The sequence below is a fragment of the Nelusetta ayraudi genome, unplaced genomic scaffold, assembly GCF_046127955.1.
Source record: "Nelusetta ayraudi isolate G7.1 ecotype Tasmania unplaced genomic scaffold, CSIRO-AGI_Nayr_v1 ptg000063l, whole genome shotgun sequence".
Lineage (NCBI taxonomy): Eukaryota > Metazoa > Chordata > Actinopteri > Tetraodontiformes > Monacanthidae > Nelusetta > Nelusetta ayraudi.
The window spans coordinates 333,553-349,802 of record NW_027466113.1 but is presented as its reverse complement, the minus strand read 5'-3'; the positions used below and the strand labels follow the sequence as shown (position 1 = coordinate 349,802).

The 16,250-nt window shown below is 45.3% G+C and overlaps 2 protein-coding genes across 12 annotated transcripts in view; both read right to left on the bottom strand.

Annotated features, from left to right (window-relative positions):
• Positions 1 to 82: 82 nt before the first annotated feature.
• LOC142898181 (protein LYRIC-like) lies at positions 83 to 6,758 on the bottom strand. Of its 3 annotated transcripts, XM_076040987.1 has the most exons (14): positions 6,604 to 6,758; positions 5,958 to 6,296; positions 5,596 to 5,715; positions 4,756 to 4,837; positions 4,272 to 4,457; positions 3,947 to 3,997; positions 3,683 to 3,823; positions 3,155 to 3,229; positions 2,996 to 3,058; positions 2,755 to 2,900; positions 2,131 to 2,244; positions 1,804 to 1,917; positions 1,507 to 1,633; positions 83 to 1,113 (listed from the first exon to the last, which is right to left on the bottom strand). In XM_076040987.1, exons 2-14 carry the CDS (start codon positions 6,291 to 6,293, stop codon positions 1,049 to 1,051), a joined length of 1,620 nt encoding a protein of 539 aa, XP_075897102.1. In that variant the 5' UTR covers positions 6,294 to 6,296; positions 6,604 to 6,758; the 3' UTR covers positions 83 to 1,048. The 3 variants fall into 3 exon arrangements, with proteins under 3 accessions (XP_075897102.1, XP_075897104.1, XP_075897103.1); XM_076040989.1 differs by lacking the exon at positions 6,604 to 6,758 and having other exon boundaries at positions 2,779 to 2,900; positions 5,958 to 6,597; XM_076040988.1 differs by lacking the exon at positions 6,604 to 6,758 and having other exon boundaries at positions 4,284 to 4,457; positions 5,958 to 6,597.
• Positions 6,759 to 7,401: 643 nt separating this feature from the next.
• Positions 7,402 to 16,250, bottom strand: part of ubr5 (ubiquitin protein ligase E3 component n-recognin 5) — a 28,195-nt gene continuing 19,346 nt past the window's right edge. For 2 of the 9 annotated variants that reach the window (XM_076040976.1, XM_076040977.1), the window contains exons 38-59: positions 15,833 to 15,865; positions 14,952 to 15,209; positions 14,557 to 14,825; positions 14,232 to 14,443; positions 13,858 to 14,091; positions 13,659 to 13,732; positions 13,396 to 13,568; positions 13,149 to 13,298; positions 12,585 to 12,802; positions 12,196 to 12,316; positions 11,434 to 11,806; positions 11,179 to 11,266; positions 10,907 to 11,051; positions 10,554 to 10,684; positions 10,364 to 10,424; positions 10,011 to 10,192; positions 9,795 to 9,879; positions 9,538 to 9,693; positions 8,976 to 9,089; positions 8,711 to 8,855; positions 8,500 to 8,585; positions 7,402 to 8,141 (exon numbers count right to left, since the gene is read on the bottom strand). In XM_076040976.1, the coding sequence (XP_075897091.1) occupies positions 7,929 to 8,141; positions 8,500 to 8,585; positions 8,711 to 8,855; positions 8,976 to 9,089; positions 9,538 to 9,693; positions 9,795 to 9,879; positions 10,011 to 10,192; positions 10,364 to 10,424; positions 10,554 to 10,684; positions 10,907 to 11,051; positions 11,179 to 11,266; positions 11,434 to 11,806; positions 12,196 to 12,316; positions 12,585 to 12,802; positions 13,149 to 13,298; positions 13,396 to 13,568; positions 13,659 to 13,732; positions 13,858 to 14,091; positions 14,232 to 14,443; positions 14,557 to 14,825; positions 14,952 to 15,209; positions 15,833 to 15,865 (3,521 nt within the window). In that variant the 3' untranslated portion in view covers positions 7,402 to 7,928. Of the gene's footprint in view, positions 8,142 to 8,499; positions 8,586 to 8,710; positions 8,856 to 8,975; positions 9,090 to 9,282; positions 9,469 to 9,513; positions 9,694 to 9,794; positions 9,880 to 10,010; positions 10,193 to 10,363; positions 10,425 to 10,553; positions 10,685 to 10,906; positions 11,052 to 11,178; positions 11,267 to 11,433; positions 11,807 to 12,195; positions 12,317 to 12,584; positions 12,803 to 13,148; positions 13,299 to 13,395; positions 13,569 to 13,658; positions 13,733 to 13,857; positions 14,092 to 14,231; positions 14,444 to 14,556; positions 14,826 to 14,951; positions 15,210 to 15,832; positions 15,866 to 16,250 lie in introns of those variants that run through there. The other 7 variants (XM_076040982.1, XM_076040983.1, XM_076040980.1 and 4 more) reach the window with 6 other exon arrangements.

The window sequence follows — 16,250 nt, the reverse complement described above, 5'->3', positions numbered from 1 at the left end:
ACATTACCAAATCAAATACTACAACCCGCCCCCACATCATTACCATTGCTATAATAGAAAACTAAATTAGAGGAAGCCCTAATAGAAAAAAACTTTGCCTTTATTAATCTTTTTACATATGGCTTTAGCTTTTCTTTTATTACAAACAGGTTTTAGAAAAGGTTCCGAAGACTGTCGACTCAACCACAGATGTCTTTTTCTTTCTTTTTTTTTTTTTGTTTTTTAAACGGTGGATGCTAATGGCAAAAATGCAAAAGTACTTTTGTCGCATCAGAGATGCCAACATTGTTCTGGCCAAATAGAAGTTAAAAAAAGAAAAGAAAAAAACAGGAAGCATGGGAAAAAGTGTCTTGAAACACTGCAGTACAACATCAGACAAAAGACAAATCAAATGGACTAAGTCGATTGAAATACAGCAGTCACAATTAAAAATGTAGAGCGGACGTGATTCCCTTTTCTCAAGTATCGTTGTAGCCTTATTTACCGTTTTAAGCCTGAATAATAGCATGAATCAAAGATTTAATCAGTCTGCTCGATTAACTCGTTGTTTGCTCATTGCTCCATTGTGGTTCACGAACGTGACAGCACATATCAAGATTCCTAAAGTAAAAGCCAGTTCATCATTATGGCCCACTGTTGTGTGACCCGATGGATGAGGACTGTTAACATTCTCCCAACAGTGAACTCCAATCAAAAGCCAACGACAATTTTTCTAAACATGATCAGTACTTTCTACACTTCTATTTACTATGATACACCTCCTCCATTCAGATATCAGAGTCAGTGAAGACAGGATCAAGAGCATGAAGTCCACACGTAAAAATCATTAACACCGCATCACATTAGATCGCACGGTACCTAAGTTGAGTTTTGACAATGATCCTTTGTCTGACCCTTGACGCGTATAAAATATCATTTTAATTTCCAGACAGACTTTTAAGGTTTACTGTATGTCCATCGCAAAGACCTCTGTCAAAGTTTGTCTCACAAAAGGTTTTGCATAAACAGGATATGAAGTCTTTTGCATACAGGAATCAGCAGAGTGGTCTCATGTCTCTCTTCTGGCTTTCTTCTTCTTTGCTGGCTTGGGCGCTTGGCTCTCCTCAGGTATTTCTGACAAAACACAAAAGGAGGAGGAGGATGAGATAAAAGTCTGTTTATCTCACACCAAAACATATACATAAATATTCTTATTGGCAGAATTCTAAGCGGGGAGCTGCTGATGTACACAGCATGTCATGCCAGAGCAGAGTAACATATGGACAACCTGCTGAGAGATGGATTAACACACAGTGGTAGGACACAGAGGAGGGTGTTGTAAGGCCAGCAAGTTTTCAAGGGTGATGAAAATCAAACAGACTTTTAGTTAACAGACATTGTTAGAAGAAAAAAACATGTTAGATGCTATGCAAGATAGATTTAACGTTTACTCTGACAGGTCACTGATGCAGACATTTGTCAAGAATGTGAAACGGCTTCAGGACTGCTAACGGCTCAAACGCTCACTTTGTTGTGTTGGAGCAGGAGGGCTGTTCTGCTTGGCAGCGGGCTCACCCTCAGTTGGTTTCTGCGGCACTTGTGTGACAGGGGCTTTCTGGGAAACTTTTTCCTTCACTGGTTGCTCCTTTCTGGCCTGTGAGAAAATGGATGGTCATTGGCTTTGCCGCAATGGCAGGAAGTGTAAGACTTTGTTACACGCAAACACTTCACATGAGTCCCTTTGAACGCTTGCGCCAAAAACTATTCACTGCCTTAAGCCTAAGCTGAGTTACTGTGCCGGTGTGTCATATGTGCTGCACTGACCCCGACAGCGGCCACTTTGACAGGCTGGACGGCAGCAGCAGCAGCAGTCACCTTAGCAGGTGGCTGCTTCTTTGTTGTGACTGCAGGTGGCAGCTCCTTCTCTGGCTCATCGCCCTTCAGGGGACACAAGGACAAACTCTATATGCATATGAACAAACTTAAATTGAGCGGCCAGGAGAAGTTTACATTTTGCAAATGATACCAACCACAGTGAATTTATAGAGATTTCACATTAAAGAATTGAGCTATGAGGGAGAAGCTCTCATTTTAGGAAAAACACCAGGGTAGAAATTGCATTCATTTGGCACTCTGGTCAGAAGCACTTACCTGGCCAGCTCCTTCCTCTGCAGACTTCTTCTTTTTCTTTTTCTTCTTTTTAGATTTAGCTGCTCCATCAGCAGCTGCCTCTCCTTTGTCCTTCTCATCATCCTCATCATCCAGCTGAAACAACACAAGTCAGCTGTCTTTTGCAAGTGGCAAAACCAGTACAGTAAATCATGAAAGAGTTTCTCAAGTTCAGGCACATCAATTATGATAACAAGCTAGGAACAAGCAGAGGTTATGAAAACTGCAGCTGTGGTGCCATCTAGTGGTTGAGCCAAGATAGCGCATAACAGTCTTACAAGAGTTCAGCCAGACTAGAGTTGGACCAAGAAAAAAAGAAAAAAAAAGAACCACAAAAGATTTATACGTGCAGTTATCAAATTTTCCTTATACAACACGTCTCTCAGACTAAAGCCAAAGCAATACTTAGTTCTGTGCGGTGCTGTGACATAGCTTAGAGCAGCAGGAGCTCAGTTAAGAACCAGGACATGCATCCTGGGGCCTTCACCCGGCGGAATAATCAATTAGCAGCAGCGTGTTAAAAAAGTGTTAAAAAAGAAAAGAAAGAAAGAACAAAAAAAAAAGCGGTCGGCAACTTTGTGTTGCCTGAAGCTGGGGAACACTTACAGCAGCAGCAATCAGCAGATTCACCTTGGCTGTCTCAGGGAGGGACTGAGACGGGGTGAGAGGCGGCTCCGCTGCGGGGTCCTCATAGTTGCCCCAGACCTCAGCGGGAGCATTCCAGTCAGAGCTGGGGTCCGCTGAGCCACCGTCTTCACAAAGCATTACAAATGTACATGTAAAAAAAGGAGTGTAAACCAATAAGTGTAACTTAAATGTTGAGAATAGGAAGTGATATTGTCCTTACTCAGTCCAGACCACTCATCATCCACTTTAGGTTGACTAAGCCAGGGAAGATCCCTCACAGGCTCTGCAGAAATACAGAGACACAGTGCGATTCAGAAAAATGCGCCATCTAGTGGCAAGCACCTGCCCAAACCTCGTTCTACCCAACTGCACCACTTGCCTGCTTTCAGTCCAGCTAGAGACACAGCATGCTGTTCAGTAGTGGGCACAGCAGCATCAATCACAGTCCATGACTCTGAAACAAACACATTTCACACGCACTCTATGATGCAGTGTCTACAGTTTAAATCCTCGTTCGTGGGATGTGATCATTTGGAAGAGGATTACACCATTTCCCCTTTAATTTGGGTTGTTCAATAAAGACCTTGGTTTGATGATGGGTTAGACGAGAAAACAAATACAGAAAGGTGAGCTTCTACTGCAATCATGTTTTCATGGCACTTCCTGTATCTTGTGTTAAAAAAAATGTATTGCATGCAACAGGCTTGGCTACTGTGCATTAAGATTGAATCTATTTTTAAAAGCTGTGGTTGCAGAGCTGCAAATGAACTTTGTACCTGGAATGGATCCCCACTACTGGCACAAAGGTTATCATGCATTACCACGCCACCACACCGCGTAAACTCTGAAGGTGCTACAATACCACATTCAAGGTTAAGCAACCTGGCCGTAGGTTAGAGTGTCTTACCATCAATGTCCCCACTCCACAGTGAAGCTGCTTCCCGACTGGCTGCCCAGGTACCCTTCTTTGGAGGAGAGGAGTGAGCAGGAGCTTTCACAGGTGCCACACTCACAGAGTTAGCCACTGGCGCTGCCCGAGTGCTGTAGACTAAAACCAAGAAGAAGACAGTCGTCACTGTTGCATCAAAAGACTGGATTTGATATTTAGAACAAACAAATAACGACTTGGGAATCTTTCTAAACTGAAAAAGCATTTGCAGCCAATACTAACCTTGAGGTGCAGCAACAGCCTCCACCTTATCTGCTTTCACCTTTGTAGTTTCTAGTGACAGGAAAGGAGGACTTGAGGTCAGGATATGCCAAGTGTACTATCAATGCAAGCCTTCTAATGAAGGGAGCATGCACACAAAAACTCAGCAAAGATTCATATCTATCCCCTAAAGCCTTGATAATCTGTCCTTGCCAACCACACAAACACACTCAGAAGGAGACATGAATATCTCTCTTGGTATCACATTAGGGATGTTTTCAAGTTAGCCTCAGAGAATAAAAACATAGCAAGGTTAAAGCAAATCAATGACAATATAGAGGTAAACCTTTAGAAGCACCTTTCTTCTTCTTCTGGTTCACAGGTGCAGGCACTACAGCGGTTTTTGGCTGCTCTGGCGAAGAGCTCACGGGTGTGTCCCCACCGCCGGGACTGGCTGAGCCGTCGCTGGAGCTCTTGTCCTTCTTGCGCTGCTCACGCTTCTCCTTGTTGCTGACCTTCGTCTCCCACGTGCCTGGTAAGCAATATTGAGGGCAGTCAGTGTGGACGTTGGTTGTGAAATACAGAAAACAGCTTCCTTAACGGATTAGTGGGGCAGCATGGTATGGCTTAGCCAATAATAAACGCAGACACATGATGGGAATGGGTTGCTGAGAGAAACAGACTAAGGTTCCGCAGTCGTATTTTACAAACATAAGTCATTTTTGTTGCGTTTTGTTTTTTTAAAACATAAAATTAAAGAAATAGATCAACAATAAAACAAGCACTGGACCAAAACAATAATCTCTATGCTCCGACTTAAAATAGTTTACCTTCTTCTGGTTCTTTGCCATCTGCAGTTTCAGTCTTGGTTTGTTTCACAGCCTGTTTGGCCTTCTTCTTTGCTTTCTTTCCCTAATAAAAAAGACAGAAAAAAATAAAAGGACAGAAAATAAAACACAAGTAGGAAAAAAAAAAAGGTGCAAAATATGATTTTAGAATAGAATAGCCTTTATTGTCCTTGTACAGGGTACGACGAGATTAGAATTGCAACTCCCTTGGGTGCCAAAAAGCAAAAACATAAAGCAATAGCAAGAGCATTAATAAAAAGCACAATAAATATATGTACATCTAAACACAATAGCAGCATGAGTCTGTACAGGTGCCAGAGTGATGTGTGTGTGATACATTCAAGAACAACTAGTAAGTTGCACTTAAACATTCAAATTGGTGTCCTTAAGCCAAGTCTATTTATAAGCGAAACTACATCCACGGTCCAAGATTCCCTAGATGGTACAGGTCCTATTTGTAAGTACTATTTCTAACTCTTACTGTACATACAATTACATCCCTGCGCCTCAGCGCCTTCAGAATCACTGCTTGTGTTACTTCACGGTGCTGGCAGGCCTAATCCAGCGGCCGTCCTCTAGGATTCGGTTTCATACGCCGGTTATCAAGTGTAACCCGACACAGACTGCTCATCGTATTACATCACTTGCTCGCTGACAGTTAGAAAAACGTGGCGTTTCTCAATTAGTCCTCGGTGGAGAGGTCTCGGGACATTGAATTGGAAATTAAAAGTGACAAACTTCTGACAGGACATAAGCGCATCAATAAAAAACAAATTAATCGAGTGGTCCTGGGAGCTTTAATAAAGGAGTACGGCAAATTACCTCGGCGTTCTTGTCAGCCTTGACTTCTGATGGAGGCGACTGGTGATGTGGCACTATCTCTTCCGCCGGAATGGCTTCTTCCTGTGGTTCGGCAACGGCTCTGCCGTTCGACTGAGCTTTCTGGAAAGAAGTGGGAAATGATTTTTACACGACTAGAAAGTGGGGCATTTTCTACTGTATTTCATCAAATGGAAAAAATAGTCGTAGGCACAGTCAGGTCAACGTGGTCTAGCCGGACCACCCATTTCCCATAGTGAGAGACCCAGCTGTCACTGTGGCGTTAGCTTGACAGCTAGCCTTGCTACAGCCCCGCTATTAGGCTGGGAGTGCAGCTAAATTCGCTTCATACACACGCTACATACCTTATCGGCCTTCTTTTTTCTTTTCTTCGGCTCTTCGGACTTGACAGGCTTGGCGACGCCTGGTTTTTCTTCGACGACGTCGTCCGCACCGCTAACAGACTGCCGTTTCTTGAAGACACTACAGCACAGCGAGGCCCACAGGGCGAGCATCAGCAGCAGCCCGGTGCACGCCGCTGAGAGGATCACCCATGGCGGAATAGCCTCGGGCTTCAGTCCCAAATCCACGCCGAGCTCCGAGTGTAGCAGCTTCAGGGCCTTGGAGAGCATTTCATTCAAATGGTCTGTCAGCAGCTTGACCTGCTCGGCGGCCGCGTCCTGCCACTTCTCCATCTGCATTGTCTTTCAAACAGAGCCGATTAGTCACGCTTTGCTTGCCGCTGTTAGCCGGCGAGCTAACACCAAGCCCCTAACACAAGCTCGCAGCGCCAGCTAAAACTAACGGTACGACTTCGACATGACGGAAGACAATAAGTGCATCCCCCTCCTCCACCAACATCAGCTAGCTCTTCGCCCGGCTAAATCGCACGTCCGCGGTGACGAGCATCTAACTAGCCACCGAGCTAGGCTGACATCGCTAAATAACGGGCCACCGTAGACTGACCGCCACAACGCATCCACACTGTGACCGCGAGTTTAACAGGTTCACCTCATATGGCTCCGTTTTAACCGGAGAAGCGTTGCCTTCAAGGTTACTTGTAAGCCAGCGACCAATCACGTAGCTTAAACGCTGACTAGCAGCGTTAGAGGTCTGTCATGGTCATAAATGCTCAGTCGGTGTGATTAAACTAGCGGTTTGCCTACGTGGCAATTATTCCTCGTCACAGCAGCTGTTGTGTTTCAATGGCTAATTGAAGAAAATTTACTGTCCAATAGCCCCGACCCCGCGACACCAAGTCGTTATACGTTCACAGCACTGCACATCAGTAAGACGGGGGACTTATCAGCTTCAGACACAAATGTAGTAAAACTGATAAATGTATATTTATTTCTTAACGCGGTTGACGGGGTGCTCGAGTTTCATTTTATTCCGAAATCACGTGAAGGCAACACAACGGCGCTCAGCGGTCCGAGCTAAATGGGTGGAGCGACTATTTGAACCGCCCTGATTGGCCAAATTATCCTACATCACACGTCTCAAGCTCCAATTCGGCAAAGATCGAACTCTGGAACGAACTCCAAATGTCTTATTGAGACCGTATTTAATAACATCGGCTTCCCTCCAGCCCTTGTGATTAGATAGTATACAATATATAATCAACCACAATGTAGAATTATTCATTTTCCTCGGAACGACGCTTGCTCAAATTAAAGGAGACCGTACATAAAGAAGGCTGCTTGTATGCAATGAGTTTTCAATGTTACCTTCACACATTCAATTCCCTTGACTCTGAACACTGCACTGACAAAGACAAGTTATAAAAAAAAAAAGACCCTTGACAACATATTTGCATCCAAGTTTATTTTGAAATTCCCTACTCCCCCTGTACAAGAAAATGAGAAGTTTTCACAAAGGCAGCAGTGAACTGTCAGTGATAGTACTTTTCTAGGGAAGGAAAACTTAATCACAGTGTGTCTTCTTTTCTTCTTTTTAAATATTTCTACTGCTGTCATCTTTGGCTGGGTTTCGGCAGACAGCTTTCTGTCAAACCACATTCCTGGGAAGCAAAGGTTTTAAGTCAATAGAGCGGGGTTGTGGGCTTCACTTTCTACAATGCCAATGCAGGAATGTTTTGTACTGTATATCCCATTTTCATTAACACAAATGAAAAAAAAATAAACAATAAAAATAACAAGCCGTTTGTGTTCACAACACAAACAAATATTACCACCCTGGGGAGATAGCGACAGTATGTCGAATTCCATAAAATTGTATAGACAAAAAATAAATCTACAAAAATGGAGCTAGGTAAATATTACACAACAGTAAACAGGTTTATTTTTTTTCCTTTTTAAACTCTTCCTTTTGGACCTCTAGACAAAACCAAAATTCTTGGTCTTGATGGCTAGAAGGAGTTTCTGTTTGAGTATTTGTTTTGAAGAATAGAGTGGCACGTAGAGACGAGAAATGCAGGTGTTGGCTGTCGGAAGGTGCTGGTCGTCCGGGGGCCGGATGGTGATTGACGGCATCGGCTGGAAGCCCTCCTCACTGGCTGGCAGGGAAGGGCTGGAGGTCCAGAAGTACACCTAACGACAAAAGAATCTCGTGCTCAGGTCTTGCATTTAAGTTTATGTTTGTGTTAAACACTTCTTTTTATCTGTGCATTGCAATTTATGTGCTTGAACTGATCATCTTACAATGATACAGACAGGCTGCAATCCTTTGTAACGGTGTCTTTGTGCATTAGGGTTACAACAGACGTGGCGTCCGTTTAATTTTTAATCTTACTCGGCAGACCATTCCTCACGGAGAAAGCTGTAATATGAAGCCGAGCCTTGAGAACAACAGCTCATGTAATTAATAGTGGTACTGTGTAACACTGCACTGCCATAAGCCCAGGAACAACTGGTCTCAAAAATATAAAACCCATGACAACCAGCTTACCAGATCTTGCCTCTCGGTCATGCTCATCTTCTCCACGATGGACCAAAACCAGCGCTTGAACTGCAACAGCTTGTCCGCATTTTCCCCTGTTGGATCCAATTCGGGTGGTTGTTTATCATGTTACAGCCAAAGCGTACAAACTGTGAATCAGTTATGACAGTCAATCGTAGCAGGAAAGCAAGAGTCAAAGGTCCGGAACCAAGCAACATACCAGATTCATCATTGAAGGAGGTGAAGCTGATGAGCATCTGGACGTTGACTTCACCGCAGCCGTTGACCAGTAGCCGGAAGTCCTCGGCTGTCAGGTCTTCCAGGGCGTTCTTGGGGAGAACATCCAGCAAACCCTTCCTCATTGCCTAGCAAAAGAAAAAGCAGATCAACGTAGAGTGTGAGAACGCTGAACCGCTGTATGGTTAACGTATCACATTTTTTTGTTTTTAAGGCCAATAGCAGAATTCGTTTGGTGTTTTACTTACATGGAGAGGCTGCTCAGCCACCACGAGCATCCTGTGCTCAGCATACTTCCTCACATACTCGTACACATTAAGAGGTGTCACCGGCACGTTGACCCCACCGGACAGAAGCTCCACCTGCACCAGGACAAGTAAGGCGTCAGCATTGGATTCTTCATTCAATGTGCATTTTTGGACAATGCAGTGAAATATCAGAATTGATGACTGATATTGAGGTAATATTAGTCCGCGCAGTGGTTAGTGCTGCCGCCTCACAGCAAGAAGGTTGTGGGTTCGATTCCGGACCTGGGACCTTTCTGTGTGGAGTTGTCCATAGTTGTGTATGTGAGGGTAAATGGGGGTTTGTCTCTATGTGGCCCTGTGATGAATTGCCGACTTGTCCAGGGTGTCACCCTGCCTTCACCCTGTGACAGCTGGGATAGGCTCCAGCAGCCCCCAGTAATGCCAAATATGTACAAAATCCTAGCCAGTAGCAGTTTCCAAGTTAACATTCCTACTTTTCACAAATGCCTGGACAAAAAAAAACGTAAACATAAAATACTGCTCGACAGTGGCATTTTCTTACCTGTCCAGCGCCTTCCTCTTTGCAGAGATCAATGGCAAAGGCCAGGTCCATCGCAGCAAACACTGCGTCTGCCTCACCAGCCTGAGAGTGGCGGATGAGCTGCCGCAGGCTCTCATACATGACCGGGTCAAAGAAGGCAAAGTCATGCCAGTTAACCTGCAGGATGGGAGATTGCAGACACAATCGTTACGTTTGTTCTGAGGGCTTCCATCATGTTTAGCGAGAACTTTATTACACTAGTTGGGTGATATTCATACCTTTCTGCCAAGCAACACTTTGATGACATGTCTGTTCAATGTAATTGGACAGAGTTCATTCTGAAGCAGACACAGTCCGAGTATCCTGTCAAGACAAACAACAACAAAAAAAGAACATTTAACTTGCTTCCTTGTGATTTAAGTCAGTTTGACAAAACTAAAAATATTTTTGTGTTTGTATTTGAATGTGTGCGAACCCACGGCCGACGTATTTACCTGCCAATGTTACGGAAGCAGTTGAGTCGAGCCTCCGTGTTCTTCCCGGGCCGAGGGGAATAGAAGCCCCGCTTGCCGGGCTGATAGAAGAGTGGAGCGTTGTCGTCCGAGTCGTCCGTGTCCTCCAGCTCCATGTCAACCACGCTGCGGGTTGAGCCGTGACGCTTGCGGTTCTCCTGTTGCTGTAATGGTGTAAAAATGGGCAAGTGTTAGAGGTCACGAGCGTTTCAGTTCATTTGCTGCCATTGAAATGAGCATCAAGCCTGGCCGTGTACAAATAAGGTGAAAATCAGGTAAAATAGTCGCTTTAAGGTGTCAGCACAGTACTGAAGGGGTACTGGTGATGAGCTTACTTGTGATTTCTCTGGAGTCTCCAGCAGACCAAGGTCCAATATGCTGTCAGCACCGTTCTCCCTGAAGAGACAACACAGGTTCAAGAGAGAATATTCAACAACTATTTCAATTTCTAGTTAAAACTAGTGGTGGCCACTTTGTTTAGCCTCTCTCTCAACCCCTTGAAGTTGTCGGGTTCATGATGGTTACCTTCCGTGTGCGATGAGAAGCTCCATGGCCTCTTCCACCCTGGCTCGCAGAGAATCTTCACTTGCGAGCAGCAACAGTAACTGGGCAGGAGACAGCTCCAGCAACATGCCAGTAATTTTACTGGCAAACGCCTGGGAAGAGAAGCAAAAGGGGCGGTCTAAGTACGCAGTAGGGTATTCAAAGACAGGAAGTCGCAGGAGTAGTCACGGTGGTTCTCAATGCACGTCATTCTTTACAGCAAACTGGCTAGTCGACAGCAAATAAGTCATCGGTTCTTGAAAATCTCAATATTGATATTATTGGGAGTTCAATACCCAGAAAAACATTGTGTTTTTAGGAGGTTAGTCCATTACCGGTTGCATTGCATGGACTCTTGGGTAGAGCCTTTCCCCCAGTGCTTGTCTGTGTGCAGGCAGGGGGTCGGGCTCATCGCTGGGGTTTCCCTCAGATGAAGGCCTGAAAGGTCTGGTGTCTATAGACAGCTGTCTCCTTGAATCTCTGCAAAAAAAAAAAAAAAAAAAAAAGGGGGGGGGCATTTGCATTAGTTAAAATAGCGATAAAAATCTGTGTTTTGCACCACGTTTTGTGTGAAACAATAACTGGAAAACGCGAAGCAGGAACCCACCTGTCTCGGTCTCTCCGAGAGCCAGCTCGAAGGCCTCCACTTCTCCTTTCTCTTTCTCGATCTCTGTTCCTCAAGCGCTGCATTAGGTCTGAAGGCAAATTGAAAAAAAACAAATGAGGTCATCATTGGGTGAAAAATAACTCGCTCACCTCTGATGTCAATTAGCGTTGAGTGCAACAGAATACCATCAAGAAATTAAAAAAAATAAAAATCAAAGTTCATTAATTCAGTATAGTTTCTATTGTAATTTCATACTTGAATTGTAATCGTGATGACACGTACTGCTGGCCTGCATGCCCTTGCTGACACTCTGGACACAGTCCAGATTGGGCAGCTTGTCGTTGGAGAGGAGGGCCAGAGCAATGGCGGTGTAGAAACTGCGGGCAACGCCGCTGCCTTCGCCTGGCTCGTCCTTGAAGGTGACCTTGACCCGGTGCACAGCCATGGGGGTGGTTGTGCAGCGCCGGCCAAAGTGTGTGTTGAGCTGACGCATGGTCTGCTGTATTAGCTGGTCGCGGTCCCGATCAACTTCCAGCGCCAGGTCGCGAGACTGCAGGTTCCTCAGCTTCTCCATCTCCCGACGGAACTTGGATTCCTTCACCTCAAAACCGCCCAGCTCAGTGAGAATCTGGGATGAAGGACAAAAAAGGAGTAGCTCAACATCTCGAGTTAAAGAGAAGGTTTGCCAAGCTTCCTCCAGCTGACACAGAGGAAAAGACCGATTCATTTTGCATTATACACTACCAGTCAAAACACACCCTACGAATTTAATGTATTTTCTTTCATTCTCAGGACTATTGAGATTGCAGTTTCTCACTGAAGGCATCAAATATGTATGAACACACATGGACTGATGTAGGAAACAGGAAACGTGTAAAATAACTCAAACACGTTTTATATTTAAATTCTTCAAAATCGCCACCTTTCATAAAAAGCATATTTATTCAACATGTTTTTCTTTGCTGGTGTGTCCAAACTTTTGACAGGTAGTGTATGTACACCAATAAGAGGACTTACTGATCCAGGTTCAGCGCCAACATCCTCCATGAAGACGCGACCAAAGAGCTCCAGTGACAGACGCCAGCGGCCCAGGAGCATGTCGTGAGAAATCATCATCCCCATGAAACTGCAGTGAGGTCTGGACAAGCAAAGCAGAAGCATTGATACAAGGTAGTGTGGCAAACACACTTTCGTAGCATATTAAAACAAAATGCTTTATTTTTCAGAACCATCTAGCGCATATTTCCTTCGGACATGTTCCATCTATCCTAATTTTAAGAAAATTCAACCGAGGCTTGTCCTTTCCTGCAAACAATCTGCTGACATTTCCAGCTTACAGCTATAAATTGTAGCGAAGTGACATTTGCCAAAATCCAAACCGGTGCAGAGCAGCTTTGGTTTGCTACCTGAAAGAAGGCAGTGGGGGCCCGTCGCTCTCGGTGAGGCCGATCTCAGCGAGGAGGCTGCTCTTTAGCTGAGCGGCGAGGTCGTGGGGTGAAGGCCCAGGTTTTGAAGCCTCCAGCTCCTGCTCTGCGAGAGGCTGGCTCCCAGAACTCCGCTGGCCATTTTCCATACTCATCACGTTTTTCAGGTTCGCAGAGTAAGACATTTTGGTGGGGAGGATCTGTGGTGGTGGGAAGGAGGGCGGGGGAGGGCGGTTCAAAGAGGTTGGTGAGGATTATAAACACATTCGGAGAGAACAGTGTGATGAGATAATGGAAAAATTAAAATGACACACAGAACACAGGCAATGTTCCGATATCCATACATCAAAATACTTGTTAATTTCTTTATCCATTTTTCCAGTTCAATAAAGTCCAACTGAAATCAATGGAGAGGAAATAATGGATTTGACTTTTGCAAATTGACTTTCAAAAATGCTTTCGAAGCTGTTTCGAGCTTGGCATTGTGATGTTTGGATATCTGAACAAAGCTGCCAGCGTGTTTGTCCAGTGAAGAGGGTGGTATACCTGAGAGGGGGAGGGTAGAGAGGAGCCCATGTTTACCTCCAGGCAGTTCCTGTCCATGCTCGCCTCAGCCAAACCCTTGGTTGCCATGTAAGAGGAGGAGTACAAGCCCTGAGAAGGACGGCCAAATAGATCCTCTTTTCTGGCATTGGGCTGTCAGAAATGATACAAAATGCACAACAGGGTCAAATGTATAAAGGAAAGCTGAGCAATTAAAAACAACACTGAGTGACTCAGTGTCTATTCTGACCTGCAGGAGGTGGGGCTGATCCGCCAGAGGGATGGCTTCAGGCAGGGGAACGTCAAAGGGGTTGGGTGGGATGCAGCCCAGGAAGGTCATGGAATCAGAGCGCCTGAAGAACGGATGGTTCTGACCCGTTTCAGCAGGAACAGGGTCCTCGTCCTTGTCCTGCAGGGTTGAACCTGGTGCCAAGCAGGAAAAAGTCAACCTTCAGCCTGCATTTTGTGATGGCCAACCGGATATTAGTCATTTATGACATTTTCCCAACTCACTCTGATTAGTGTCCTCGTCATTCTCATGTTCGGAATCTTCATTATCCAAACCCAGCTCCAAAATATCCCGATTTCTACAAATGAAGATAGATTCAAAGAAAACATTAGAAAGAATGATTTAATATAAAGCACACACTCTTAAAATTTGCTTAAATTAACAAAAATGTATCTTTAACAAGATTTCCTCCTTTTCACTTACCTCTTTCTGTCCATCTGTGGGGTGTCCAAGGTGGTCTGCTGGTTCATGGCCTTGATCCAATAGATCAGAGCCTGGAAAACGTAGGCTACGTGTTTGAGGGAGCACACGTCCAGCACGGGAAGAACGTCGGAGTGCTCGTCATTGTGGGAGCGCATCAGGGACAAGGCGTAGTTCAAAAAGTCACCCCGTGCAGACATCATGCCTTGGCGAGCTGTCAGTAGGGTGGCTGCTCTCCTGGGACACACGCAGATTGGGACAAAGGATTCAATAATAGTTTTCTTCTTTTATGGATTAAAAAGCAAACCCTGAGGGTAACCATTCCCAAGAAGATACGAACTGCTTGGTTTGACAGAAGTGCAAGCGCATTGTATCACCTTCTTCCTTCCAAGGAGCGGATGCTGGCCTCCTCCCGAGCATTGATGCGCTCCCTGCGAGCAGAGTGCTGGGAGGCATGCAGTGGGTGACTGGGGTGGCCGGGGTCTCCAGCGGAGGACAGAGCAGAGCCGTAACGCAACTGAGCCTCGGTGGAATCCATGATGGACACCATCCAGTTCCAGGTGGGAATCAGCTTTTCCTCCACGTAGTTCTGTTTTGACGACATAGGAACCAACAACTGTAATGACGCGACGACTTTGTCGAGCGACAACAATTGTTCAGACACACAGCGAGCGCGAGGAGGCGGTGGGGAGTTTAGCTCACCTGCAGGCTGACTGCGTCCTGATAGGTGAGCTTCACGGCAGCGGGGTACTGCGAGTAGACCAGGTGGTTGTACTTGGGGATTAGGCTCATGAGGTCGGAGATCTGCCTGATGACGATGCTGTACGCCCGGGCCAGGCTGCTGGCTGAGGTCAGGTAGCTGCTGGAGTTGCTGGCCTCCAGGGCGGCGGCCGCAGCAGCAGCACTGGAACTGATGGCACTGGAGCGACGCAGGTTGGTGGGATCTATGTATATGAGGCCCGTGGAGCTCGCTGAAAGAAACAAAAAAAATTACGTAAAACACTATTGCTGTAGTGCTACCCTGTAATGCTAGGTGAGCTTCTCAGATCGATGCACTTATGAATTTGTCAAGGCCTAACACACGAAGCAACACTGACCAGCTGGAGTGGAGGAGCTCGTGGGCGTGCTTCCAGTGGCCCTCTGGCTGGGGGTGTTTCTCACAGCCCACTGCATGGAGCGGGGCGCCTGAGCAGCACTGTTGGCATGGGACGCACTGGTGGTTCTTTCCAGAGGCTCGTCCAACAGGAAGGTCTCCTGGTCGACGTCGTCGCTCTGACTGCTGCTGCTGTCCGAATCGCTTGAGTCGTTGGACTGAGAGTCGTCCTCCGAGAAGAAGGCGGGGACGCTGCTGGCACCTTCAGGGGAGAGAAGATGGAACACGAAGGTGGAGGAGGGAGGGGGAGACACTGATTAGCAGTGATAGACTCTTATTGGCCACGTGCTCTTCCCTATTTGACCTGTGATCTATCCAAGCAAAAGTGCAGTTAGTGAATCACACCACTACAAGACCAAAAACCACTATCATGATGGCAAAAACCAGTCAGACCAGCTGCACTCCTCTCATCGTCCTTGCTGACTACCAATCAGCTAGTTTATTTCATCTGCCTTCCTGTATTTTGATACACTAGCAGTCAGAAAGAACGGCAACACTTTGACAATATCACATATTCTATGTGGAAATGAAATATCATTATTAGTGAGACAAACTTTAAAATGGACCAGGAGGGACAAATAAAGACCACACCTTTCGGAAAAACTACAAGCTGATTAGTTTGTTATTTAGGTGACAAAAAACCAACAATGCTACACGTGATGACAAACGTTATTAGTTTTAAATGGCAGACACAAAATGGGTGAAATGTGAGAAAGGGACAAACTGAAGGAACTCTCAGCAGGAAAAAAAAACTGTGTATGCACTTTGTAAATTCACTCTTGTCCTAGTTTGTGTGTATGCATTAAAGTAAAGAGGTGCTCCTACCAAAAATAGGAAATGCCAAGGACACCCTACTGCCTGTGAATGAAATACACGGGGTTTTCAGCCAGTGACCATTTTGTCTGCTGTATCACTTTACTCTCCAAACACAAATACCCATAATAGAAGAAAATGCTGACTTTGAGGCACTAATGATTTTTTTGAGTACTAAATTGGTTTGCAATTCAAGGAAAGAATATATATATATATATATATATATAAACCACAGTACTGTAATACAGATGTGCAATTATTCTATTCAGGGCCTTACATCAACTTGGAAAAACCACGTTTATGGAGGTCCACGACAGAGGTGACCGCATTTCCAAAGAAAAAATAATAATAGCAAAAAAAGAAGCCGTTTTATGAAACTGATGAGACAGGTTGATGTCGGGGGGATTTAAACTAAATGTAAAACTAAACA

Bases quoted from the DNA above. Each gene is read 5' to 3' on its own strand.
- LOC142898181 (XM_076040987.1), bottom strand. From the start codon at position 6,293: ATGCAGATGGAGAAGTGGCAGGACGCGGCCGCCGAGCAGGTCAAGCTG. The intron at 2,901-2,995 runs GTAAGGACAATA...TGCTTTGTGAAG, and splicing joins TGATGAGTGGTCTGGACTGA to ACGGTGGCTCAGCGGACCCC. The intron at 1,918-2,130 runs GTAAGTGCTTCT...TGTCCCCTGAAG, and splicing joins CAGAGGAAGGAGCTGGCCAG to GGCGATGAGCCAGAGAAGGA.